Here is a 17706-nt window from a genome sequence, read left to right on the forward strand (position 1 = left end):
GAGACGTCGTCGCGGGTCGAGCAAAGTACAAACCAAACTCTCTTTGCAGCCCGTTAATAAACGTACATAACATTATAAATATATATATTGGCCATAGATAGAAATAAATTAAACGCGCCAGCGGCGCATCGCGTCTCGCCGTAAGCCATCCCGAAAAGTATTGGGCGCGAGCTCGTAAAACGTATAATAATATTCGGTCGCGGAAAACTGGTATACCTATAAGTATAATAATAATGTAACGTTCGGCGGCGTACGGGTTAGGTGGGTCGCGGGCGGTGAAAAAGGAGACCGTATGACTAGGCAGTTTGTGTTTTTTTAGGACGCAAAGAAAGCCAAAAACACAAGCACGTAGTACCTACATATCTTTATAGTATTTTAATGGTTTCTGTTCGATGTGTATACAGCGTTGTATTATATTGTATATTATACTGAGTTATTCACCGAGTATGCTCATATTCCATTTTTTCTTTAATCTATTCATTTTTAAAAATACCTATTTTTTAAGTAGACGCACCTACTAAACTCGTTGGACCATTTAAAAATCGTCTTTGGCTCATACAAACTCTTTTCAAACGAAAACCACCCTTTTTAAAGTAAATTGAATACAGCAGATAACTTTTATGAAAACGTTGATCGATACTATATAGTGCTTAATTAATTTATAGGGGTACCCATATTAGTAGGTACCTACAGCCTATATAATATATTATATGTATTAGACTTCTCGCCGATCGTATGACAACTTACTACAATACAGTCGTGTACGATTTTAATTAGGTACGTGAACAAAAAATGTATTGACCAATACGCGTACAGCATCGCGATTACAGATCGCTATCGCGCGTGTCTCCCGACACGATCGTATCTAACCGTTATGCTAATCGGACGTAATTATAATGACCATAATAATAGAATATTATAATAGTGTACGTTGAAAAGTCGCGACTGCTCGATGACTCTGGCGGTCGTGACAGAATTATGGATAATAGGCAATTTGCGCGTACAGTCGTTTGTTACCTATATTACAATATATAGGTACGCGATTGTCACTGCGACGCGGATTACAAATAAGTACGCGACGATCCTCGAAAAAACCTAGCGCGCCCGGTCGTAATGTCGGTTGATTATCGTTCCGAGCACAGTATATTGTGTTACATTTGTATATTTTATTATTTATTACATCGTAATTCGATTCATTTTCGTTTTCTCTCGGCCGGGCCCCCGCGCGCGTTTTTGAGAGGCGTCTCGAAGGAGGGATTTCGTGTTGTTATTTTATTATATTTCGCCGATAAATCACCGCTCCGTGGTCGTTATCGTGTATAGGTACACAAATACTTACAATACGCCGCGTGTCAATATATACTCGCACTATCCTGTACTGCTAACTGCTCCCGCAGTCGTGGCTCATCCCTGCAGAGTTTACGAATGAGTACCTACCGCCCGTACACAATAATAATAATACAACATATATTATTATATCCGACTAAAACGTATTTCCAGCCATTGTCGCACAGCATCCTACCCCCGCGCATAATATAATATATAAGACGCTGTGTTTACACACACGGATCAGTGAGCGCATCATCAACGTGTCATTGTACTACCGCCGCCGACGAGTGGAGTCACACACACTGCACTCGCATATAATGTTATTATATATACATATATGATATTATTATATACAAACGACGAAAATAATCACACCTACACATGCCCCGTTCGCGACAAACGGCATCGGTAGCGGTATATTATAATAATAATATATTATAATACCCGTGTAAACACGCGCACACGTCGTTTTGTGTGCAAATAATATAATAGATGGTATAGTCATCGTCGTTATTATTATTATGTGCAGAGGAAAAGGACTGGCGACGACGATGACGATCATCTGCTGCTGATGCTGCCGGTCGTCGTCTTTTGCCTCTGCTTCTTCTTCTTCTTCTCTGTACCTATATATACAAACATAATATTATTATTATTGTTATTAACGTGTACTCGGAGATATCACGTCGCCGGGTGCGAGAGTACAACAATGGGTTCGCATAATGTGTTATAACGACGTCTCGCCGCGTTCAATAGTGTGTAAATAACGCTCGGTGCAGTTTATCTGCGTTAAAGTTTTCGCGTTTATACATATAATATGCGTCCATATATTAATATAAATACCGGCGGCAAAAGTCTAATATTATTATGATGCCATTCGAAGGAACCTGCCAAATAATTCGTCGCAACACGGCGGCGGCGTGATTCACAAATTACCTGCAGTGGCACAGGAAGCTGCACAACAGCGTCTGTACATGTCGCCCGCAAATGAATAATTATGCAAAGTGGATGGCACTTTATTAACAAAGAAAAACACAATTATTTTTTTTTCATTATTATTATTATAATTATCATCATCATTAGTAAGTTCTCTCGTATTTACTCGTATTCGATATTTGCGACGCGAAATCGCGAAAAAAGAAATATTTTTTAACTGTGCGCCGAGTGCGATTTCTTATTTAACAACGATTATTACTGCACTTTTTGCACCTTAGCCTTCGCATGCCGTAGCAAATATACGATATCGAAAAATCGAAAGTTTTCCTAAGCCGATGGCCGCGGTATTATTAATAGGTAGGGTCGGATTAAAATTCTGAACTCCGATAACGTAATATCGTTTCTGAATCAACCGGCGATTTGTATTAATTTGTCTAGCAGCCTGCGTAGTCAGCGCGTTCTCACATTATATATGACGTTGCATACATGCCATTATGCCAAAATAGTAAACTCGAATCACTATAGCCGCCGAGATCATATAATTACGCGCGCCTGTAAAAAAACACTTCTATACCTATACATAAATATATATCTGAAAATAGTACGCAACTAATTTGACGAACAATGGCTATATAGTACCTACGAATGAATGTATAATCGTTTGGAAAAATTGTAGTCGACCTCATGTGCTATACCTACTAATTTCTTATATCATACTCGATTGTACGCCATGCTACAATGTGTATTGTATACCGTAGGTGTAGATAGATACTGCAGGGTACGTATAATAATACTTTCTATAAAATTATTTAAAAACCGATGAAATATTATATTTAATTTTATATCAGTACTCCATATACTCGGTCAGATATTTATTTTTTTCATAGCTATACGTATTTTAAAAGAAAAATATAGTATAATAATGTTTATACAGATTAAAAGTTTTATTATTTATACTCGCGTAATGAAACCCAAAAAAATCAATGAAAGGCTCCGTTTTTCAAAAACATCGTACGACAAAGTAATACGTTGATAATAAATAATAATAATACATATTATATTATACAAGTCAAAAGTCATCATATAACTCACTGCCAGTGAACGGGGAAAAATATTATACGTCACACAAGAAGGCATGCGAATTCTCATAACACATTATTATTTGAGCGATTGTTTACCCATATAAATAACCATATAGTATTTACTATATTTATTATAGACGTATCCAATTTGTACTAGAACGCCATTTTGCGTGTTTCCGGACCAGAAATATTATCGTAGGTATCTATATATATATATATATATATATAGTACGGTGCAAAATATACATTATTGTTATACGGTTGTTATAACGAAAAACAACGCTGAACAACGTCCTATACATATATATATACGTAATATAATATAACAAGGCACAACACTGCACATGTAATATTTTATATATAGTTTATTTCGCGCCGTGTCAATTCCGATGTCAAACATATTTATTGTGTTACGTATTCGTGGCCAGTTTTAATACGACGCGAAATTGGCTTTGTTTAAACCCCTTCACGAGCGGTTATATTGCCACAGTGTACCACGCATGTGGTGGGCTCAACACGTGTATATTATATTATATACCTGTATCATTATATCACGTATTATACACGAAAGTATTACTATACACACACATAATATATATTAGGTATATAGTTATTCACGCGTTCGACTTTTACGACGATGCTCATAAATTCGTAATCCGAAATTGGGCAATGCCATTTCACCGGCTGAGATATACCATACATATATGTAATTGGCAGAATAATATTGCGGTCTGACCACCCACTAACTCATTGTCAATATTATATATATGTATATTATACGATCGTATATGTATATTATAACGTGTATTATAATACGACGTGTGTGTGTGGAAATAATAATAATATAAATATTAAATATAGCGCTAAGAAATAGTCTGGCAAAAATTACATTTTACGTTATGGTGAATTTTGGTATATGCGTGCGTCGACGTAGGTATATACACTACAATATATTATATTATTAATACCTACACAAACTTCACGCAATTTATTATCTATGATATATGTTTGAAAAATAATTATTCAAATTATCTTCGTCGTCGTCAAATTACGAACTTTTATTTGCCTAATAATATAGTTATATTCCGGTATATGATAGAGGTTATAATATTTAATTTACCCGCAATCGAGTGTAGGGGCGATATTAAAATGATTTCGTTATAATGTTTATTAGATGCGAACAACTACGCGTATACTATAGCATAATATTATATTGTCATGATACGTATATCACAAACGGGATTTCGTAAAACCACTTGTGGACAACAATGTCGTTGCAGTGCTTACATAGGCTATTATATTATTATAAGTACCGACTTCATCGTACACACAAGTCGCAATAACTTTAAACATTTTAAAACCGTGGCATTTAGAACAGCGGTGAATAATAATAATAATCGCGTGTACCTAACTCTGCGAGTAAAAGTATACGATATATCTATATGGTTCGAACACATAATAGGTATGTGCCCGCGCGGATAGTCGGAGAAAGGGAGCCGGTCGAGATTTAGAAGGATAAAGAGAAAAAAAAAGGACAGTATGAATTGCAAGCGCATACGTGTTATCTGGTTAATTGATGTATATTGTAGTCGATTCGCATGGACGAACAATGCACTGTGACTTATTGTCTCGAAAAAATAATAATAATAACTACGCGCATACCGATCATTAAATTTGACGAAACCGCGGCTATTCTTTTGGTCATCGTACGAGTATTTCCGAATGCGGTTTGACGTTCCATTGCGCCCGTAGGGTTCGCCGCAATGACCGTGAAGTGTATAACCTACTTTTTTCTTCTTCAAGAAACTCAAAAATCATAAAAAAAACAAAACGAAAACCAAACCACATTAAAATAAATGTACGTACACGTTAAATCTTATTATAAACGTATTATTGCAGAGTTACACCGCGGTTATACGATTTAAACTAACGTTTTGAACTACGAGCTTAAACTACATATTATTTGACATGTACGCGTGGACATGAACATACACGCCAATAATTGTTTTACGTTTTTATAAATTTGCATCGAAATTATTCGTTCGCGGTAGTGCGGTCGCCAAATACGAATTCTAAATGACAAAATGGTGGACAAACACAATAGGTACATGTATAATAGGTAAACAGCACACACACGAAGAGCAGTACAACCGATTTCGTTTCGTATCGACGCCGTACTTTACGACGTTGTTTTTCAAAATTATCCTGTGTATACCTTACTATTTATACACGTATACCTATACAGGGCGGGCCATTTAAAATTTTTGTTTTAATATTTATTACGCTGCTCGTTCGGAACGTGACCGAAAAGGTTTTCGTTGTAATCCGAGAAACCGTGACAAAACCTCCTGAAGGGTCAAAGTGTGTTTTATAGTGGACCAGATTGTTCGTAAACAGTGGGGTGGTATGCGCCGCGATCGGCTACGGAGGGTGGGCGCTGACGATTAGCCGACAGTTGGCCGAAATTGAAATTTCTCGAATTACACGGGTCGTTGGTACGTCGTAAAAAATAATAATAATAATCCCTGTGCACTTTTTTCTCGCGTGATTCGGGACGGCTAAACGTATCAATCATAAATGCCGCAAGATCGCTGCTGGAATAATAAAATCACGAATATTATAATTTCGGCTCATTAATCAAGACCCATATGCGTATCTTAATACATATACCACGATTATGCACACGTCGTCATACATCGTATATAATATTATATGTACCTACTTAATATTTGAATTACTTTATTTACTTGTATATAATATAACTGCAACGGTAGCCAAACGCACATCGCCGATTTATAAATATTATATAGGTATATACGGAAAACGGCAAAGACTTGTGTATGTACTCGTGATGGAAATATAAATAATGAATTGAATGCGGTATGTATTAATATAATATAATATGTGATTGTTATGTGTGCATGCGCGAGTATACACGAAACGGTTAATTCGAAGATAATTGAAAAACAAAAAATTTTAATATACGGTTGTCGTGCATATAATTATTGAATTGAATACATAACAGAAGACGATATTATAAAAGCGAGGAGACCGATATTGTACTTAACTCGAAATTTGAATTCAATTAACCACAACCAATTGACTCGGTCACACAGCCCATATGCATCAACCCTTTCGCGTGGTACATATATAATATTATATGGGTTCGTAATCGGCGGATCGACCTCTGACACACAATCGCACACGCACTGTTATGGCGTTGCAGCACCTCGCGCACCATATATAAATACAGCAGAATGCGGGCTGAACTGAATAATAATAATAATAAAAAAACACCCCCCTGAGCGTGCCGGAGTTATTAACAAGTGAGAATCATTATGGTAAAAAAAGACTGTTTAATTTTAATACTCGACAATAAATACAACGGACCTTATATTGTTATACACTGCAGTTGCGTTTACCAATTAGTCGGCCTGCTTATCTTGATGAATACTAATAAAATAACCACAAAAATGCGCAAATGGTACCTACCACTGCATATGTATTTACGGATCGTATTTATGCCTAAACTCGTTTTTTAAGTGGGCCCTCTTACAGCATAAAAAAAAACAACAACAAAACAATTAACCAAGGGAAAGGAAAATGACGATAAAAAAAAAGTAATAACGAAAACAATTTCCGTAATCATTTTACGAGTGTGTTTCACTGCGTGTGCGTCTCCACGTCGATTGCCGTCCATCACTCAATTGCCATTAAAAAACTACTATTATACAGCGAGATACTGGTTTTTGATGCTAAAATTAATCATCGTTAATCTGAATGCACGAATCTCGTTGGAAATTGTTTTTATTGCGCATCCATGTAAACCTATACGGTATTATTTATTATTAACATTATTAATATTATTATTTTTTAATGCGTACGATTATAATAATAATTTAATCGTCGTCATACTACGTACGTGCAGTTCCGGTTATTTCCTGTAGCTCTGGCTTCAAATAGCGACCCGTATTGTATACGTATGAGTGTTCGATAATTCACTGCAGCGAAATCAAACCAGATCGCGCTTTTTTAAAAATAAATCGATACAAATGCCATCAGTGAAAGACAGCAATAATAAGACGTTATGATAAAACATGCAGACGAAATAGCGATCGATATGCGGTAATACGAAAAATGTAATTCAGTTTCACGCAGTTCCTAAAAAACGTTCGAACAACAAACTGCGAACACCCATAATACCGTATATTATTGTAATATATAATATTGATTTGCTTTCAAACGTGACTTCTGAATTTGCAAATTCCACTCCTGCATATCATTATTAAAACCAAAGGTGTGATCATGAACTTGTTAATTTTTTTCTTCAACTACTTCATACTTGGTTAAAAAAAATGCATTGTAACTACTAATCTTTTCTCAGTTAATTAATTTGAAAAATATTACGCTAAGCTAAAATGATGTGTTAATAAATACAAAATCTAAAACTAGAAATAACTGCGTATTCAAAGACTTCAAATAAAAATTAAATAATTAAATGCCTAAATATCTCTTGTTTTTATAATTTAATTTAATAGTTTATTGTTACATACATGAAATTTCCTAAATCAATATATTGATAATAATATATTAGCCAAGTAGTATTGAATATGAAGGAATAGAATAAAATACATTTTCAACAAAGTATTTCACTTATTAAAATTTAAATTGGTAAAATTGATGTATGTGTGATCCAGGTAGTAATTAAAAAAAATATTCTACTTCTTTTCAACTGAGTTAATTTAATATTTTATGTTATATTAGCTTCAACGTTTTATAATTATATATGTATAATTTGTTAGCTGTTAAATTATGGCTTAACGTTGACTTAATCTAAGTAAATCAAGTTATTTTTTCATTAATTCGCCAACATTGATTATAATATTTTATAAGTATAAACTCAACACGCGTATCAAATAATTTTTATGCTATAGGTAGTGTATTATATTAGGAAAACAATATTTTAACTTATCTCATTATATCTATGTATAATTCAATACATGTGAATTTGTTTTATACTCCATTTTAATTTTTTGATTTGCTCAACTGTTTTATTTTGATGTAAGATGATCATTATAATTTAATTTTCATCTACAATCAAACAATTTTCTTTTTATGATTCTAATAATTTCCGGAAAAATCCTCAAAATACGCCACTCCATATTATCCATGTGCCCAACGCATTTACACTGTTTTTATTGATAATATTATTCATAAATAATGCTGCGGTGGCAATGGTTTCGGTGAAAACTTTACGCGACCCGCAAATGAGCTTTACATGTGTGTTATAGTAGGTATATATTGTATGGCATAGGGTTATCGTACAGAACAAATCGTTGGCCGGTGTAGCGCGGAGAAAAGGGACTCGCCCTCGGACGAACACCACGCCTTAGCCGTGTAAGCTCCGGGCCGGTGGCAAAATCCCGTATCGTATTATTACACATACGGCCGGCGTGTTTAAGGGCTCGTTGCCAAGTGCTGATGGTGTGTACATACTAGTGAACGTCTTCTGGCAGCCGAAACGGCTATGGTCGCCCACGAGACATACACTACACAGCAGCTTATTCCCGATGACTATAATATAATACTATATAGCTACTATTATACTGCTGTCGCGGTGGCGTCAATTGATTAATTCAATTCCGAAAAAAAAACCTCCCCGGGCAAAGTTTTTGTTTTAATGTTTATGCAAATCGCATTTCGGGTTATTAGCCGCGCGCGGATAGCGCGTTGCCGACGTCACCTTGTGCACGGCGAATTACTATTCGCCGCGACCGCGGCCGAGTTTTGAACTTTGCCGCGGGTTTTCGCGCCTTTCGAATTATATTTTAATAATAACAGTAATAATATACATAATATACAACGACCCTTCTTACGCGGTATACCGTACGTATATAGATATAATACATAAACACGCGAAATTGCACGGGTTTCCTCTTTCGCGGTATATTGTTTTTATTCTCATTTCGCAATTAGCTTAAAACGCTCTCGCCGACTTCGTTACCTATATATATAATATAAATTATGATATAAAGTCTCGAAACTTTTGCCCGCCATTCCCTCGAGTCTGTTACGCCTTCATCGCCGACCTAATTGACAAAGAGTCGAAAAGTCGATGACTATACCTATATATATAAGTATATATTATACAAAAAATAACCCTGGGCTCGGCCTACCACCTCGACTGACAACGGTGGTGACTATTATTATTATTATTACTTATACAATATTTTTATATCAAATGCTCTTTCTTCCCCAGATGGTTTTTATGTTTTCATTATGTAATAATATATATTATATCGTGCGGACGACCGCGCAAAATCTCCCCGTGACGTGAAAAATCGCCGTAATCGAAAAAAATAAACCAAATAATAAAAACACGCAAAGGGGGACATATACGCATGCACACACACTCAAACTTTCACTCCATCTCTCTCTCTATCTCTCTCACTAACACACACTATCGTCGCGATTTGACGTTTAATAAAAACGATTTTTGTGCACGCGCAGTGTTGCGCCATATAGGCCGTACACGCTTGCAGGGGAGCGCGACATTTGCGTTATCGTACGATATCTAGAAATATAATAACGACGACGACGTGTATTATATTATTGTATCGGTCGTGGGTGGACGAGGAGAGCTGTGAAGCCGCGTGTAGCCGGTGCGGCTGACCGCACGACCGAATTTGAAGGCCTTTATATATGCTGCGGAGAGGGTGCAGATCTGCACCGCCGGCGGGTCGTGTACGTATTGAATGCGTATATTATTATAGATAGGGGATGAGGAACAAAAAACTAATCGTGACAGCCCGCGACGAAAACAGTGCGCATCTTTGGTCCTATACGCCGTTTCCGAAACGACCCCGTTTTTCCTACCCCTGCAGCGCGATAGTAATATTAATATACATATATTAGATTATTGTTATTATTATTAATATTCGAGTAACCGCGATTTTGTTGGCTTTGTCGCATTACTCGGTCACGAATTCTCAGCTAGATGCGACGGACAATACCTAATTAGTATTTGCAGTATATATAGGTATATATAGGTAGACACATCACGCTCGTGCGAAATAATGCGGCGAGTTCAGGGCGAACGTAAAAAAAATTGCAACAATTTACAATGTTTTCGTCGTCTGCGGTTAAGTGGGCCGGCAAAACGACCTCTACTACACCACGTGCACGTACACAAGTTTATAATTATATCATAATATGTTTATATCGTACAAGCGGCGGTGGTGTTTGATTGACGAAACGCGAGGCCACGTGACGCTATGATGTATTCTCATTTTTCTGGCGGCGTCGTATGCTAAACCGTATAAGATGATAAAAAAATTTATATCGTGTACGCTATACACACTCACGTCTTCGTCGCGATTGTCGTACATTACGTTAAATGTAACGTTTTCGTTCCTCTGCCCTACGATAAAATTAATGGGTGCCGTCCGCGAACGTATATATATAGGTACTATGTATGCGCTGCAGCAGCAATTGCTACGGCGAGACACGCTCTCGAATAACAAACATGACGCGTATAATATAATATAAGATAATAATAATATACCCGCGTGTATACGGTGACAATTAAAAAAATATAAGAAAAAAAAACACTCCCGACGAACTACGCTATACGGTGACGGTGTACGACGTAGACGTATAATAATAATAATAATATAATATTCGTGTGTACAAAGAGTTGAGACCGGTAAGAGTAAAAAAGTAATACCGTCGACGCGATCGAATGGGAAGAGAAGAGATCGCGCCCAGCACGCGCGCGCGTTATTAATTTAAATAAACTACGCGTTACGTCATCAGCTATCGTCGAGTATAACACACAAGCACTATAGAGCACATATCATAATGGATACGAAATATTTGTACGAGTGTCGCTCCGCTGCAGCATCGTTGCACGCTGGCCTGGCCGCCCGCCGAGGTCAAACGGTCCATTAGGTGCTTATAAACGACGGAAAACGAAAAACGTCCTTCTATATATATATTATGTACGATGGGGATAACAATAGCAACTGCAACAGTTTAATATTATAATATAGTGTAGACCTTGTCATAGAGCGTATATTATCCGCGTACCACGGTATACTTCGTGATATACCGCAAGTAGAGATGATGAATTTCCAACGGAACGCGATGACTCCGGAGTAATATAATTACGATTCAATAGAAATAAAGTTCCAGTATATCTACTACGTGTTTCAACGGGATTTTATGTACTGTTCGTCTAACCAATATAATATATTTTATTGTCCAACTTTATACGCACACCTGCGGAAACCTATTATTTCCAGACAGAATAATAATACGTGGACAAATCATACGATTTTATTATTTTATTTATTTGTTATCTATATATTGTTATAACGACTCTTTAAATAGACACCAACTCGCAAAAAAGTAGACCTGGATATATGTATAGACTCGGTTACCGAAAGTCCGTTAAACACGCGGAAGGACAAAAACTATGCACTTATACATATATATATTATATATATATAACTAGTATATATTTTTTATTCGTCTAAAATATCGTATATTATGCCCGATGATAGCCGTGACGTTTCGTGTGGAAATCGATGTTTTCGGGGTTGGCGTTTTTTGTGAGGGGAAGAGTTTGAATCGCTCGACGCACACGAGTTTTTGGCGTTTTAAGACCGGCGGCGGCGACGTGTACACCGCGGGGATGACGCGCGGCGGGCCAGTCGAAAGGGCAAATATTATTATAACACTTCGCCGTATACATTGTGCGATACAGTCGCGTACTCGCGTCCCTCTTATGCTAATGCGGACTGCGGCGGGGCCTAATTATAGAATCATCCCTCGCGTGCGGGGTCGCGGCGCGGTGATCGAAAACCGAAAAAACAAAACCGCACGTCAAACTAAAAATCAAAATATATATACATATTAAAACGCGCTCGCGGCTACAAACTCTACCGGGGGTGGCTTGTCAGCCCGGCCGAGTTCATATTTAAACAAACAGTGGAGCGTGTTGTATTATTTTAATAAAAAATTATGATTGCGAGCGAGTATATAGGTGCAGTGCGCCGCAGTAGCTTTTTCCTCAGCGGGGATTAACTCCGTATTACCGCCGCACGGTTAGGTCGTGGGTCAAAAATACAACAGTCGGGTCGAGCTCAAAAGTCGCCAATGAGCTAATAAAATAAAACTTAAACATAGTATTACAGCCGAATACGCTTTGGATTAGTTTCCGACTGTTTTTTGGTTTCCATTTTATGTTATAAAAAAATAAAACATAATATTTCAGCCTAAAAGCCGTTAATATTTAATGATTTTTTTAAAAGCGCACTTATAATCACCCGTCGTCTATTATTTACGATAATAATATTCGAATCGCCCGTCGCGTCTATACGCATCGACTTAGACTTCTCCCTCGCCGCGCTTTCGACGCCCTTTGACAGAACGATATCAGATATATCTACCCCAAACTCTGGTATAGTGGTATACCGTATACATTATAAATATTATATTTTAACATAATACAAGGATTATTATGAAATAGGAATCGAACTCATCTGTTTTTATAAGGTTTCAAACTATTCTAGCTATAAGTTGTATACAGGACGGTATATATAGTATAGCGTCGTGTTCCGAGTGCTGGTGTGATTATAATTCATTAGATATGTTCGAATTTGACTATTATAATAGCGTATGGAAAGTGGGCATGATAAATAAAATACGTGTGTGGTACAAAAGTTATGAATAGTGCGTTTCTGCATATTATTATATATAATAAGTATTATATTATTGCAACAATACGACAGCGCCGAGTGACAGTTTAATAACGAAAAATTATAATTTAATAATGTTTATAATGGCCATAGGCGAAGATTTAATATTGAATTTTAGGAAGGAGGGACTACGGCTAAAATCTATCTTTACAAAATAGGTCAGCCTGCTTTTAAAGGCTTATTGTATATTTTTTTTAAACGTTCAATAGTTTTATAATTTTAGGGGGTCAAGCCAACCCCAAGTACCCCCCGATCACCATTATTATTATGTTAATTCGTCTTTTAAACTCACTCATAATATAATATATGCAATATTATAATATCGCCTGTTTGTCGTTTTTTTACAGACGCTTGCGGATTGTCGGACGTGGCGCACATCGAGTCGTTGCAGGAAAAGTCGCAGTGCGCGCTGGAGGAGTACTGCCGGACGCAGTATCCCAACCAGCCGATCCGGTTCGGAAAACTGCTGCTCAGGCTGCCGTCCCTGCGCACGGTCAGCTCGCAAGTCATAGAACAGCTGTTCTTCGTCCGGCTGGTGGGCAAGACGCCCATCGAGACGCTCATCCGGGACATGCTGCTCAGCGGCAGCAGCTTCAGCTGGCCGTACATAAACTCCATGTGACACTCCGTCTGGAGGCAGATGACGGGCACGCCCGGCCCGTTGTGATGCCGCGGCCGCCGCTCGTTCTTACACTCAGCCGATCGTCGTCGCTTAGCGAAATTAAAAAAAATATAATATATATTATAAATGATATTGTAACGGATATCGTCCACGCTCACATAATATTATTGTCTGTAAACATTGTGTTACCGTGTAATGTGGCCTCGCCATCACCGCCGGGTACCGGGACGTGTGCCGTCACCTTTCGCGCGTCGAGAGAAAATCACCATCGTCTCCGCCGCCGTCGCCGCCGTCTCGTCGTTGCACCACCGATCATAATATTATTGTATTTATTATTATATAGTAATGCATATAACCGTTCGGTCGACAGATACATATGACCAAACAGAGAAACGTGTTCGACGCACGATGACCTATTATACTACGGCATCGCGCGGTCATTATATAATATATTTTATTATTATTATTATTATTTATATACATAATATTATATTATTACCTATGCGTTTTATTATTATTATTATTATTATTATATCTTTTTTTTTTCGTTTGTTTTTATTGTTTTTATTATTATTATTATTATTATTATTATTTTTAATATCCCAAAAATTAGGCTCTATAAGTGCGTTTTAGTCTACACGTCACTTAGACGACCGGGAGAGTTGCAATAAATTACGATTTTAAACCGTATAAAAAACATTATTTTTTTTCTGACTAATTTTTTTTTGATAAAAAATTCCATCGGTTGTACATTGAACAATTTTAATTTTATTATATTATTACTACCTATTATTTTTATTATACTTAACACTATAGTCAAACTCGCGACTGTAAATACCTATCTATATATATATACACATACATAAATAGCATGTACAAAATATGCTTATGGGATATATATACATATCGAACAAACCAAAAAAAAAAATACAATACATAATTTTAAATAAATACAACGCCCTGTGAGAATAATAATAATAATAATAATAAACGTTTTTGAGTCATATATATAGTACGATAATATTATTATTACTTAGGTTATTGTTTTGTTTTCTTTGCAGACTTTTTTCTTTTTTTTTCTTATTTATACTATATGATATTATCACGCATTTATATGTATAATATTTATTATTAAATTATAATAACACGTTCGAAACCATACCTTATATTACCTATATTACCTTAACTAAACACGCCATTTCTCTTTTACGTTATCTGTAAACGCTACAACACTGCGTATGTACGCACAAGACATTACTCTGCAGACACACACAGTAAAAACATAATAACTTTTCATAATTGCACGAGTCTTGCAGTGTTCTGTTATATTTTCGAAAATATGAATACACGCTTTTATTTATTTTCAAATGTTTGATTATTATTTAAGTGGCATGTCTAGTTAAATTGAGCAAGGCGATGGTTATATAGCTACACCTCGTCATGCTCATACTCATTTTAAAGTTTGTTTTTTTATTTATATATATATATATATACGTAGGTATATGTATGGCTTTTCAATGATTGGTTTTATTTTTGTTTTTTATGTTACCGTTAAACATAGGGTATAGAATTTTTTAATTATTTTTGAATCGGTTATCGAAATAAATGTTTATCATTAAACTGTTTTATTTTCCTGTAAACGATATCATAATACATTTTTAACATTAAAACAGAGTTACGTATAAATAATATGCAATAATATACCTGTAGGTACCCACCCGTTTAATTCTAAAATAATTATACTGTCAAAATGTGAAAAGAGAAAAAAATTATATCACTCAATTACAGCAATCATAATGGCATCAGGTAAACATAATAATATCAGTGGTGCTACTGTAAGGGATGATGACTACAATACGACAGCCGTAACCCCCTTCCCAATCACACCTATCGGCCATCAACCAAATATTATTATTATATAATCGCGCCAATTTGTTATGTATACAGATGCTGCAGTAGAACGTGGATGATATATTGATATTAAATCAATATTACATAAGCGTGACAAAAACGGATGCGTATATAACATCTCGTAGTCGTCACAATAACGTACAAATCAATTTTTTCAATCAATTATTAGAATACCAAAAATAAATTCTTTCATTTAATGTCGTTCTTAATTTCTGTAGAGTGCAGACTTATAGATTTAAACTGACATATTATTATTGTCCCAACACAGCACACACATAACTACAATATTATATTATATAATAATAATACTATAAATAATTCTATATTTCAAATTGAGCGAATAAATAAATTAATATATGAATTAAATAGGTACTAGATAGTTAATAGATGGGTATACAAAGCTATTATTTTATACGTGTTATTTTTTATTGAAATGATTATGATAGATAAATAATTTTGGTTGTATTCTAATCACTAGTTCAGTAGTATAGACTAAAGTGTTAGGTACATTGTTCACGTTATACAAATCTGTCTCTATAAAACTATTATAATAGGTAAAATTATAATTTGTAGAAAAATGATATTCCTAATGATTATTGTATTATAGGTACACGAGTATAGAAAATGCTGACCAAACCGCATTTCTATCTTAGTGTTTATTCTATAATACAATTGTGTAGGTGATAGAAATATTAAAAAGTGTGTAAATTGTGTATATATAATATCTAGTTATGAATTTACGATGAATTTTTTTTTAATTATTATTCTATATTATATATAATATATAAAATGTTAAATTTCGCAAACAATTTCGTAGTCTGTACTTGTTTTACAACTCGGCCAATAGTTATTTTACGTCAAACGTAAATCCCATAATAGATGGTATATAATATTCTGGTCGTGTGTAATAATATATATTGTAATATTATACACATTATGTTTATGTACAATTATTAATATAAAATTAATTTGCAAAATGTTATGATTTATTATGTATATGGAATATTGATATAATATGATGATAATAATAATATATATACTTGTAAGACGAGTGTTTTCACGCGGAAAATTTTTTTGTAAATATTTTACTATTTTATGTGTATAGTAAAGAATGCCATATTAAAAAAAAAAATTGTTTTTTGTTTCAATATTGATAACTTTTCTTTTGTATTTTAATTTTAAAAAACGATCGCTATGATGACTATATTTTTATATAGATTGATAGATTATAAAAATTATAATGATTTGTGTGCGTATAAATCAATACGATACCATTACCGGCATTACCATCATGCCGATGATATTGAGGCAAATATTCGATAAGTCTTGCAGTAATTGAGTTTTTATCGAAAGAGGCTGCTATAATATCATGGATCTCAAAGGTTTTATGAATCTTATTGTTTATTCGATGAACACAAAATTTGATTTGGAAACAAATGCGTCGGTGAATCCTACAACGATAAAAAAAATAAATATTTAATGTGATATTTTGTATAAACTAAAACTATACACGTGAATAATTGGTCTGTTGATAACGGTCTGCAGGGTTCGATTTATGTTCCACCCCTCTTGCTGTATCATTATATATTAAATATATGTATAGCAGTGCGCACACACAAACGGGTATATAGAGGTGTCAATTGACACCCCTATTAAATATAAGGTAATGATGGTAACAAAGCTGGTGAGCCAGAATGATTGTAATATAATTACAGCGATGTCATAAGTAGCAAAAACAATTTTTTTTTTTGTCATCAAAAATTAGTTAAAAATATAACGATCGACACCCCCGGAAGAAAAGCTAGCGTGTTTGTCGTTGGCACGTATTCGGCAAGTATATAAGTAATACTTGAATAGTTTAATCAATATAGTTCTACATACGTACTCGTAAGTACAACTATGCATCGTGCTATTCGAGACGCTCGTTCGTCAACCTCGCGCGATGAACTGCTGTGTTTGCAGTGCCTATTTATTATTGCGACCAAGAAAAAAACCGCTGCGTTGTGTATCCATGCGGCCATCGTCCATTTACATATTATCACGATATACGCAACAGACTGTATCGTAG

The 17706-nt window shown here is 35.2% G+C and overlaps 1 protein-coding gene across 1 annotated transcript in view; it reads left to right on the top strand.

The window, feature by feature from the left end:
- LOC126549289 (nuclear receptor subfamily 2 group F member 1-B) overlaps positions 1-15401 on the top strand; it is a 48504-nt gene extending 33103 nt beyond the window's left edge. The window contains exon 5 of the mRNA XM_050198026.1: positions 13453-15401. Within this exon, the coding sequence (XP_050053983.1) occupies positions 13453-13727 (275 nt within the window). The 3' untranslated portion in view covers positions 13728-15401. The remainder of the gene's footprint in view (positions 1-13452) is intronic.
- Positions 15402-17706: the final 2305 nt, after the last annotated feature.

The sequence above is a fragment of the Aphis gossypii genome, chromosome 1 (assembly GCF_020184175.1).
Source record: "Aphis gossypii isolate Hap1 chromosome 1, ASM2018417v2, whole genome shotgun sequence".
Lineage (NCBI taxonomy): Eukaryota > Metazoa > Arthropoda > Insecta > Hemiptera > Aphididae > Aphis > Aphis gossypii.